At 43.3% G+C, this 12,500-nt stretch overlaps 1 protein-coding gene across 7 annotated transcripts in view; it reads right to left on the minus strand.

Annotated features, from left to right (window-relative positions):
* Positions 1–8,615: 8,615 nt before the first annotated feature.
* Positions 8,616–12,500, minus strand: part of gabra1 (gamma-aminobutyric acid type A receptor subunit alpha1) — a 29,613-nt gene continuing 25,728 nt past the window's right edge. For all 7 annotated transcript variants that reach the window (XM_030362230.1, XM_030362231.1, XM_030362233.1 and 4 more), the window contains exons 9-10: positions 10,053–10,255; positions 8,616–9,025 (exon numbers count right to left, since the gene is read on the minus strand). In XM_030362230.1, coding sequence (XP_030218090.1) covers positions 8,702–9,025; positions 10,053–10,255 — 527 coding nt within the window. In that variant the 3' untranslated portion in view covers positions 8,616–8,701. The remainder of the gene's footprint in view (positions 9,026–10,052; positions 10,256–12,500) is intronic.

The raw sequence follows: 12,500 nt of genomic DNA on the forward strand, positions 1-12,500 counted from the left end.
ACACGCTCATCAAAGGAAGATAGAACAATGCGAGTGAGATCAAGATGACAGAGTCAGGCAACTGTCGACCAATCATATGCCCTTTCCTTGCTTACTTTCTGCCTCCTTTCTTCCTTCCCAGTGGTCCTTCCATTCATCCTGTATCCCTCCTTTCCTTCATTCCATCCACCCTTACCTCCTGTCAATCATTCCTTCCATCCTTCGTCCCGCCTTTCCTTCCTTCTTGCCTTCATCCTTTCCTTTCCTTCCTTCCTTCGATCCACCCTCCCCCACCTCACTCCCTTCCTCCCTCCCTCTCTGCCATGCCTCTCTAAATCCCTACTATTCTTTATCCTTCCTGCCTCCCATGCCGTCTCACTCACCTCCCATTGTGAATACCTCATCCCTCCCATTTTCCAATACTTTCTCTGTGTCCCCGCCTCGGTGAAACTGCCTAAAACCTGATAACACAGGGATCTGCTGGCTATTGTTCTCTCTCTCTCTCTCTCTCTCTCTCTCTCTCTCTCTCTCTCTCTCTCTCTCTCTCTCTCTCTCTCTCTCTTCCTCTCCCCAATGGCAGGCCAGGGGCTCGTGGGGTTTCAACACCAAACTAAACGCCTGACTGAAGTCAGAGCGACAACGACTCCACAACAAAAGAGGCGGATTGACGAAGACGGATACTAAGAGAGGAAACATACGCTCCCCCTCCACTGATGAAGACACATCTGAAAGAAGAAGGGAAGAGGCCCGGCGACGGCAGTACAGTAACCTACATTGAGTGTGAAGGATAGAGGGTTGCTCGCGTGGAAACGAGCGGGGGGGAGGGGTTTATCTGGCTATGCAGATTATGTCTCCGTAGCCTGTGGGCTTCACACCTTCTGCTTGGCCTGGCAACCATAAGCCCTGTTTTTATAAATATATATATATGTGTTTATATTTATTTATTCCCCCCTCCTCTGGTCTGACAGTCCTTGCCTCTGGGTGCTTTTTGCCCCCACCCCCCATTAACTGATGGCACCAATGTGCAGCTTTCTCTGGAAGCCAACCCCTCTAACCACAACCACCGTTTGAATTGACTAGCGGTTTGGCCATAGAGCAGCGGTCCACACTAGCCTGAGTCTGAACACAGACCCCCGATAGTCGTGGTCTATCAGGGTCTATGTATATCAGCGTTCAGACACCCTGATATACGGTGATGGTCTCTCAGGGTGGTCTCTGTCAGTGTCCACTGTCCACTCACCCATTCATGGCCACATTCACCCACCGACGGCGGTGACAACCAGGCAATGCATCAGCCGGCTCATTGGGAGCAGTGTGGGTGCGGTGTCTTGCTCAGGGACACCAGAGCCAGGATCGAACCGACAACCTTCTGGCTACCAGCAAACCCGCTCTACCTCCTGAGCCACATGCCACCAAGGCTAAGAGGTTTTGGGTTTGAACTCAGGATGCCTGACCCACCCATATAGACCTGATCATGATGGACATGTATCAGAACTCACTGCTTTGGTGTCTGCTGAATAGTAAACTCACTGAAAAATAGCAGTAGACATTTTGACATCTTTTGAGTATGTGCTTGTATTCAGGGGTTAGATTGGGAGGTGATGTTGTTGTGTCAGGTTTCTCTGACACCACGGGAGTCTTGCATTGGGTGACATTTTTCCGTAGGAAAAGGCCATCATCTGACACCCTTCCCAGGGGACTGAGGGGAAAGGGATCTGTTTTATACTGTCACAAAACCAGAAGCAGAGAGCTGTTGTGGTGACAGTTGTTACCTACGCCAGTAGACAGCTAAGCTTTTAATTTGCAATCCAGGTTTCATTGAAACAGGATGCAGGTCCATCAGGGGAGGAAGCCTTGCGTTACGTTTGGCAGTTCTGACACCAGTGAAGGAACACAGGAGTAACAATACCATTATTTTGAGACATTATGATGACTCTTATGTCAAATATTAAATGTCAGAGATTCTATGCTGTGCCATCAACCACTTGACCTGTAATCTAATAATGATTGAAACATTTGCATGCCCCTCTAGCATTGGTTTCATTGTTAATAGCTGAGGTAACAGACATATCTCATAGCGTGTGCATTGGCATATCACGCTGCCTCAAAGAAGGATCCCTTACAAGTCTCAAAGGGCCGTTGTTAAATTTCACCAGCTTGTCTGTAAGTATTCAGTGACAGTTTGAGGTTTTATAACAGCCATTCAACATCCTTCGTGATCTGAAATTATGATCAGACATTTGGCAGTTATGGACAGGGCTTCCAAATGTTATCCCGTTCAGTATTCAAAGCGAGAGAGAGGAGGGGACGTGTATTAAATCCTTGATGCTGATGAATCTTTCAAGGGTGCAATGCCCACAAGGCGCCATAAGCCATGGCAGAGAACAAGGCAACAAATTAGAATTGTTATGGTGAACACAAGAATTGGGAATATAAATGGGAAAATAATAATAATTATTATTACAATGGAGGATATTGGAATGTTATATGCGATCGGAAATCATTTGCACATAAATATTTATAAGAACGTGCTGCTTCTTCCAAAACAAAAAACAATATGTCGTCGTAATAAGGTTGCTCCAAACAATCCAATGAATGCAATCTATTACACCTGTCTGCGGCAAAAGAAAAACAAGAGGAAAGTGGCCCTTAAAAAAACGAAAAGCAGCTACTTCAGGGGGTTCAAATGCTAAAGCAATTATCTACCGGACACCTCGCTGTTTACGTATTCATTTATTCATCTGTGCAGAATGGGAAAACAAATCAAGGCTCACAATACCTGACCAGCTCATCTGTAGAATCTTCAAAAGGGTAAATAGGGAGCGATAGATATGTATAGAGAGAGAGAGAGAGAGAGAGAGAGAGAGAGAGAGAGAGAGAGAGAGAGAGAGAGAGAGAGAGAGAGAGAGAGAGAGAGAGAGAGAGAGAGCGAGAGAGAGAGAGGGGGGGGGGGGGGGGGGGAGAGGGAGAGAGTGAGAGTAGAAATAGGGATGGACCACCAGAAGATAAAATATCCTGAAAGAGAGATTGGCCAATAAATAACAGGAAAAGTCAGTAGAGAAAGAGAGTAAACGGAAAAAAATATAGAAAGAGAGAGAATGTGAGCGAGGGAAAGACATGAGAGAAACTGATCTGCTTCCCCACTTAAAAAACAAAAAAAGCAAACAAATGATAAAACAGGATAAGATGGCCAAATTAAATTAAAGGTTGTAATTGACAATATAGGAGTGTTTCAACGTGGCCGGAGGTTGCTGAGGTGAGACAGGGGGACAGGTGTAGCATGAGCATACGTTAGCATACAGCAACCCGCAAACAAGAACATTCCAGTGAAGAAACTAAATAAAGAGCAAAATGGGTAATGGGAGGGAGAAGAAACCACAAGACAAAGAGAGAAGAGGGGGAGAGTGAGGGAGATTAAGGATGTGTGTTCTCTCTCCTGTCGTTTTCTGCCAGCCCGGAACCACTTTTATTACATAACTGTCTCCGAGCTGTGACAGCTCATATGCTCTTCCAGGAGAGCTTGCACATTCCCGCCATAGCGGAGACGTAGTGGCAGAGCGGTAATAGAGGCCTGCTGCCGAGGGAAGAGGAAAAATGGTCCAAGTGCAGGAGACAGAGACAGAGACTGAGAAGACAGACAGACGTTTAATCCGCACACAGATGATAGGTCAATGGTTAACCATGAGGCAACGAGTTGTGGAACCGTGTCATACTGGACGGCAGTTCCTCGTACCTCATGAGGCCGCGTCACAATTCTACAATATATAACATGAGCACAAATTAAAAAAGTCCTTTCACTGTATGTCCCTCTCAAGTCTTGATGAAGAGTTTTGAGGTGAGGAGAATACTCAAGGAGGCGAGTATCGGTGTGAGAAAGCAGGACATGGGCAGAGGCATTGTGAGACTGTGAGCTTAGCAGCCTTTAACTTGTACTACCGTTGGAGGCAGAGATAAAGAAAGCTAAACAAGGCAGTGTGTCGTTCAAGACCAGGAATAACAGTAGGTAAGACTTATCACTCACACACGTCAAAAGGAACTGGTGCAAATTATTACAACATGGAATGGAGGTCATGTTGCATTTCCGATGGTTGTTATGTTGTATTTGATGTTGATTCAGGTTTCTTTCCAACAGTCTATAATGAAATGTGATGTCTGCCCGTAAAGAGGGTAAATGGCTGAAATACTCTGGTATTTAAAAAAATATCAGAGTATTTCTGGTTCCACTTTAAGACCCGTCTGTCCTTGCATGCTTTTTTGTAGAATGTCCTTCTTGTTTGGCCTCAGGGTAGATTTATGGTTGGTATTGAGTTCTGCTCGATTATTGATTCATTATAGAGAAGTGACAAATGGAAAAGTTTGTGCTCTCATTTTACACAATGACAGTGATTAATTCGATCGGCTGAAAAAAAACAAATTATCTTGTTTATTTGTGTTGATTAAAGAGTCACAGTCAATAAAGTTTATCATGTAAATTTATTTTCTTTTTTATTGAAAGACTTATGCAGAGAGATTCTACAGGGCCATATTATAACCAAAAGAAACAAAAACATTTACAGACAGTTCATCACCATCATCGTCATCTTCATCATCATCATCATCATATATCATTTATTTTTCAAGCCGTGCTCTTTTTCTACATCCAGACATAATGAGACCAGTGTTTCTTTCTCCTACTGCTTTTGGGTGTGTGTCCCTTTGTGTGTGTGTGTGTGTGTGTTTTTTTGGTGCGTGTTTTAACGCCTATGGCCGTATGTATACACCCTCCCTCGCTGAATTAATTCTAACTAATCAATTTTGTGCTTTAGAAAATGTTATTTTATTGTATTTCATGTCAAACTTCAAAACAAACTTTGCCTAATGAAAATTCAAGAACACTCCAGTACGTTTGAACTTGGAGAGAATATAACCAAAGCAAAAACTAAAAAGTAGGTGCAATGGGAATTACTTTTTTAAGGAGGGTCAAAACAAAATAGGGATGATCCTGAAAGGTTTACAAACGCATTATATACAAGTCTTGTAAGGATGGTTTGTGAAGTTGAGTGCAGGAAGCTCATGATTGCAAACACTTCACTAGTCTCTCTTACTGAGCATTTTGTACATACATGTTTTTTGAATCCCTAAACCCAAACTGCAATAATTAATCCTTGAAAAGGATATTTGGAGAGGTCTTAGCTTTTTTAGGTTTTTCCCCCGTTTCAAGCTCTTAGGGTTAGAAAGAAAAAGATAAGGATATGTGCGAGATAAACTTTCACATTGAAGTTGAAAACGGTCACAGAAAAGTGTTAAACATACGATACCTCCCAGTGATGGGAGTTAATTCTACTTTTGTTTCTTAAAGCAAACAAATTTGAGCAGTGTTGATTCATTTGGCATTTTCCCCCAAAGCTTTCTCCTTTTGTTTTACTGTAATAAATATTAAACAAAAATAATATTGGATACAATATATAAATAAATTTAAATATAAATAATCATCATACTAATCATAAGAATAAATACAACTGTTATTTTTATTCCATATCTCCATGTCTTTCATTAAATTACTTTATTGCATGTCAAAACAAAAAAATATCTGGCATCTCTCCCACATCAGCCTCTGTCAAAACCTGACGACAACTTAAAATAAACTGTCATAGATCCACTGTGGTCGTTTTTACTAACCCTGCATACCAATGGGGGGGGGGGGGGGGGGGGGGTGCAAATGGACGCACAGCCGACAAAAGAGATGAACCTTTTTCTATCTTTTTTTGTTGTAAATATATAAAGATATACTAGCTAGTTAATCTGAAACACAATGATGATGGAGGCTTTTGGGGAGGGGTCGTTGGTGAGGTGGCTCAAAGCTGTCCTTGCATAGCACAAAGCCGACTACATTAAAAGGTAATGATAATTCTCTAAATGTGCAAAATGCATAACCATACGTTGAGAATACAAATAACAACCATCGTCATCATCGCCGTCATTAGCTTATAGTAATGGCCATGAATAAACACTGTGTCGATGTGTGGTGTCGCCTACTTTACATATGTATACTCTTTTTCTTTGTTATGATCATAAACATCCATACGACAGTTTTTATTTATATATTTATATTTGTACAAGGTGTTCATCCTGAATCCTACAGGTCCTAAAGACACACTCTTCCTGACTGTAGTTTGGTGCCCGCTGCAGTTTGCCCATCCAAAGAGACACCGCCAGCAGAGATAATCATAGTTCAAATAAATAAAAGCCCAATCTTAAGAATAATGTAGAAGAGTAAGTAGTAATATTAACAATAAGCAATGATAATCTGTATCTGGCTCTCGCTGGTGCACAGATACGCATCCCATTCTCTGTACCCAGGTGGGTCCCGGTCACACTCACAAGCAGAGTCCCGTCTCCTAAGAGTGGCTGTTTTCTCCCTCTTTAGTTTCTGAGTATGAGCGGGGCACCAGGGGCCATGTGCTCGTATCCATTCGGATGGATGACGGTGCCTTGGTCAAGCAACCAGGTGGCAGTTCAAATGTAAAGCTACATCCGATCAAATCATCCCGACCCAAACAAACTCTTACCCCTCTGAGCTGGAAAGCCCTCACTTGTAGATAGTGCTACATGGACGTCATTTACGATGGCCTTTTGGAAAAAGACAAACCTTCGGTTGCCATCAGAGAGCTATGTTCTGACTGCACTTTTCTATTTTTTTCGGTAAAAAAAACAACAAGTAAGATCTACCATGTTTTTTATGTTTACTTTTGAGTCAAGCTTCTTTTTGTTTTGTTAGGTCTTGTTTTCGTCAGTTTTGTCGGAAGTGGGATTGGCTACCTACAAAAATATAGATCTTCATATTCGTCGTCATTGACTAAAAGTCATCTGCACTTAATAAAGCAGAACCTTCGGTAAAATGACTTTGAGAACCATCTCTCTTCGTCTCTCTCTGTCTAACACTCTCTATCTCTCTCTGTGTCTCTTTATGCCTCTCTTTATGTCTCTCTATGAATAACATGCCTTTCTCTATGTCTCTCTGTGTATCTCTATGCCTCTCTCCATCTCTCTATGTCTCTCTGTGTGTCTCTATGCCTCTCTCTATGTCTCTCTGTATATCTCGGTGCATCTCACTATGCCTCTCTCTATGTCTCCTTTTGCGTCCCTTTATGTGTCTCTCTAGGCCTCTCTCTGTCTCTCTGTGTGCATGTCTGTGCCTCTCTCTGTGTCTCTCTCTATGTCTCTCTGTGCCTCTCTGTGTGTCTCTCTGTGTGTATCCTAAAACGTGTGATTCTAAAGGCAGTGTCGCTGGTACTCGCTGAGTGTTCAGCTGAAGATGCAACTGAAGGGGAGATGGGACATGGTGGCAAGACAGGGGGAGAGGGGCGATGTACACAGTCACTTGGAATAAATCAATCAATCCATAAATAAATAGTCCCGTCGGCCCACCGAGGGGACGGACCGAGTGAGTCTTTGTTTTACAAGAGCTGAAAACAACCAAAAAAACAAAGTTACCAATAAGAGTGTTTTAATTCTAAATACAAAAATCACTCAGACAATTGAGATGAGTTTTACATTCTGACTCACTGCTATCTAATTTCATGTTATACTATATGTGGTTGTTGCTGCTCTTGTTGCAATGATTCTGTACACAAAACAGACAAAAGTTAAAGATTCATTTGGATAATTTTCTTCTCTTTTTTTTTTTTTTTTGTTTACCTCAAATGTCACCGGTGAGAGCAAATGATGAACAAAGTGTAGAGACCATTAAATACTTATTTTTTTGGTAGAAAGAGTTTGCCAAAATAAAAAATAAAACCAAACCTCGTTGCTGTGGTTGGAATGAACACATCCATGGGTTAAAACTTTGCAAAGCTTAATCATTGAATTTGACATCTCTACCACTTGATATTTACATAAGAAGAAATGAACATCATTGTTAATGCTGAGCACAAAGATGAATAAATTTGTTTTAAATATATCTCTTTGATCGCTAAATAAACTGTGTTTCCACTGAGACATGTTTTATTGCTATTGCAGAAACCCTAACTTATTATCTTTTTTTTTAAGAATGAGAGAATCAATCTATATTAAAAAAAATAATAATAATCAACACCAACACCAACAGAGAATATTGATTACTTGACAGATATTGAGGGTAGCGTTTGTCACTGCTGTTTAAAATAAATGGAGCCATCAGCCGATGTTGATCTGTAATCTTTTTTCTCTTTTTTTTTATAAATAAAGCAATGCCCTGCCCATGCAAATACACAAGTGCCTTGTACAGTGTCAGTGAGTTCAATGTTAACAGTTCATTAAATAAATAAAAGCATAAACAAATTAAGAAATATACCCTAGTTGTGGGCTATGTGCAGTTGAAGAATAGCATTATTTTGGGTATATTTTATATAATTATATCTTTTTCTGAGTATTAATATGTCCAACCCTATCTACACGTTTTCAAAAGTCACCAGTTTTATGTCGCTCAAAGGCATTTTCTCTATCCCTCTGTCTTCCTCTTTTTTTCTGTATATAATTAAAATATTTAGGTGAACTTAGAAGCAATCCCACATCTCGGAACTCCGACCAGAAGAAACAACGTTTTGTCTGAAAGAAATGAACGAAAAAGAAAATAAATAAAAAGGAAAAGAGAAAGAGGGGTTGTGTTTGCTGGGGGGCGGGGGGGGGGGGGGGGTTGAGTAAGTAGAGACACGAACAGAACGCGCGAGAAAGAGGCCTTGAAGCAGACGTGGAACAATAGGTATTAGTGGGGGTTGTTCATCCCCTGTAGCTTGGGCTTCTTATTCAGATAGGTTGCCCAGTAGACCAGGTTGAAGGTCCCAAAGAGCAACGGGAACGCTATTCTGGCGATGCGGTCGATCTTGCTCACGCTGTTGAAGGTCTTCTTGGCCTCGGGGGGCTTGGGTTTGGGCTCCTCCTTGGGCTCGGTGGGGGGCGGGGGGGCGCTCTTGGCAATGGTGGCCAGTCCAGGGTCTCTGGCGATGTTGGGGGCGAACGCAGTGGCGGTGGCGGCAGGGTAGGCCGTGGTGTTGTTCTTCTTCAGGAGAGACTCTTTCTTCTTCTTTTGCTGTTGTTATTTAATTATTTGTTATTTGGGTGGATGGGTGGGTTTTAGTTTGGTTGTTATTATTTTTTTGGGGGGGGGGTTCACAGAGGAAGGAAGAAAGGAGGGAGGGGAATAGAGAGTTCCGATTACCAAAGAGCAAGAAGTGAAAAATGTGAGACAAGGAAACGCAATGACAAATGCCGCATGAGCAAATGTAGGTCAAGTGTTCGTACTGCAGCATTATGTGTGGCTGCCTGATACAGTACGACTTGAAAGGACCAACAGAGACTACTTCAGTTAATGTAGCTCACTATCATTACTGGGTATTGTGAAACACATCTGAATATCATCCTGTCAAATAACGTTTAACCGCAGTATATTACCAAATGTTCTATACATATTAAATAAGTGTTGGCATGGCCACACTCCAAATATGTCAAAGGTACATTGACAGGATCCAAACTGAGTCACCCAAACGTAATGATTAAATAGAAAATGTCCCTGCCCGCCCTGCCTCCATAAGAACAGCTTGGGACAAATGCCCACTGTTCTGCTAACAGCACCAGTGGAGACAGTGAGGACGAAGGCTCTGGTGGAACACTAAACTATTAATGTTCACGTCATGTCCAATGAATATCATTTGCTTTGAGATGAGCTGGCAACAAGAAAATGAACATTCCTTCGGTGGACCCCTGAATCCCCTCCACGCTAAAGTGCTAAGTGTCCTACTTCTGGAGTAAAGAGTGGCTAACTGGAGTCCCCAAACCTCCTCCTCTCATCCTATCACTGCTGGCTCCTCATTCTACACTAATGTTATCTCATCGGCGTGGAATACAAGGCCTTGCTATTGCTAGCTAAACTGATAGAACCGCTGGCCATGTAACAGATAGAAGCGACGCACGGTAACGTCAAAGTCAACGTCAAGCGCATTAGCCAAACTCTCCTCATCCACCGTCATTTTGTCTAACCCTAACCCTACACGTACATATACAACACACACACACACACACACAAATCAGTTAATGATTGGTAAGTAAGTCAGTTATACCTTCTCTGGCACCACACTTTTGCCATCCCAGGCGTAGCCTCTCTTGGTGAAGTAGTTGACCGTGGCGAACTCGATGAGCGCCGAGAAGACGAAGGCGTAGCAGACGGCGATGAACCAGTCCATGGCGGTGGCGTAGGCCACCTTAGGAAGCGAGTTCCTGGCGCTGATACTGAGTGTGGTCATGGTCAGGACAGTCGTCACGCCTGCAGTACCACATGGAAACACAGGAGCAAAGACATGGGTTATGGGAGAGCAACAAAAAAACACCAGTCTAAATGCATTCGCAAGGAGAGCGATATTGATGCACCAAGCGCGGGGAACTGCCGATACCTCGGTGAGTGCACAGAGTCATCGCAAACACAACGTCTCGCTTCTCTCATTCATTCGTGTTCAGCGTCTCTGGACTCTTGTCCACATTCCTCCCCCTTCCCCAAACTGAGCGGCACGGCCACCAGGTACGAAGACAGCAGCTGTGGTGTGTGAGAGAGATGGGGTGCAGCAGCAGCTGTTTCCAGAGGTGTTATTGCATGTCGTCACATGCGCCTCACAACAAAAATCCCTGCAGGACATCCGCCGCTCATTAGTGAAATCAGCAGAGGTGAGGAGGAGGAGGAAGAGGAGGGGGGGGGGGGGGGGGCGAGGACTACAAAGAGGACATGGGGGGGGGGGGGGTTGGGGTGGGTTTGGAGAAGTAGGTCACGGCTCGCATCGAACGTTGCATTGCTCATCCGCATGGCCTGCTGCAGATGTTTACACGGGACGTATAACATCACCAACAACATCAGCCCAGTGGCAGAACACACGGCAGACAGCAGCGGCCTCCCCCCTCGCCTTTTACCTCCTGACTCTCCCAAACCAAACAAGGGGCCTGGAAACAGCTGGCTTGTTCATTAATTATGAATTAGGCTGAGGGGAGCCATCCTTCACGGCTGATGTACAGAGAGGGGGGGGGGGGGGGGGGAGGGGGGGTAGGAGGAGGAACGTGCAGGGAACGGAGGGGGAGGAGGAGGAGGAGGACGGGGGAGGAGGGAGGAGGAGGAGGGTGGGAAGGAGGTAGGAGGAGGAAGGGTGCAGGGAAAGGAGGGGGAGGTGAAGGAGGTGGAGGAGGTTGCATGGGGAGGAGATGGAAGGAGGAAGTAGGAGGAGGTGGAGGAGGTGAGAGAAGGAGAGGGTGCCACTGTGTACTGAGCGGAGCCGGGGGGTAAGGTTGTTCTAACCCTTTGAGTGAGGTTGAACCGGACAGGGTCTCAGCCAGGCGAGATTTGGATTTGTGGTAAAGAGACTAGATGGTTTAAATTTGTACCAGTTTTCATGCATTGCACACTCATAATTAGTTTTCTTTGGAAAAATAGAACAGAGGAAGCCTAGAAATATTATTTTGCTCGATTTTCTTTACCCACCTCATTCAAATCCTCCTGCATAGTCATTGAATAGTAAGAATTATCCTTTCATTAAAATGTTTGGCAATTTTTTCTACATCAATGTCGTCCATACAATCCTTTGTTATTCCCGAAGATAATTTGTATTTTCATTTTTAATCCCGAACAAAACATTCCTCTTAATCCTGACTCAAACCCAAAGTTGCGGATCCTTCGGAGAGGAACACAAGGCTGCTTCATGGCCACAGCGTTGAAGGAACTGTGGAGGCACGCTCCACACAGGCACTATTATAACCCAATAAAACATTGAGTTATTTTTCCCTGTTCTTTCCCGCAGATCATTGTGTGATTATTAACGGTCTCTTTATCCGCCCCCTACGCTCCCCTCACATATTTTTTCTTCCCTGTGTTCGGGTTGCCAGATCATTAATACAGATTAGGGTAACAGTTTCACCAAAGAAAAAAGTGAAACAATAGTCAGTGATAAAAAAAATAAAAAATTATCACCAGTAATGCAATGCAAAAAAGGCACAGCTTATAGATTGTCACAATTAGGTTCAGGGAACCCATCTTGCCTGTCAATCACAGGTGCGTGAGGGCAACACTTCTCAATGATTGAGAAAGGAATGGAGGTGTTTCTGTTTTAAATATTGCTGTCGACTGCTCTTTTATGTTCTCTCTCTTACCTACAGACACTTTAAGGGGTGAATTATTAAAAGAAGATTTTAAGAGACAGGAGCTAAAAGAAGAAAGAAAAAAGAAGTGAATTCAGCTAGCAAGTATATCCACAGACCCTTTCAATTCATTGGTTTAGACAGCCTTCAAACGTTATTCTCAGCGTGTTGGTTGTACTATCAAAATGGCAAACAATTAGATGGAGCAAAAGGGAGTGGCAGAAAAGAATGCTCACTAATAGCAGAGCTTAGTGCCAAGAAAAATACTGCAATGGAAAGATAGTGACATTGAAGGAGAGACAGACACACACAATCAGAGAGAGAAGAGCGAGAGGGAGGGAGATATATATATAACTGATTTCTAGATAACATCCCTTTTTCTTGTGAATAAAGAA

This window comes from Gadus morhua, chromosome 7 (assembly GCF_902167405.1).
Source record: "Gadus morhua chromosome 7, gadMor3.0, whole genome shotgun sequence".
In the NCBI taxonomy this organism is placed as follows: domain Eukaryota; kingdom Metazoa; phylum Chordata; class Actinopteri; order Gadiformes; family Gadidae; genus Gadus; species Gadus morhua.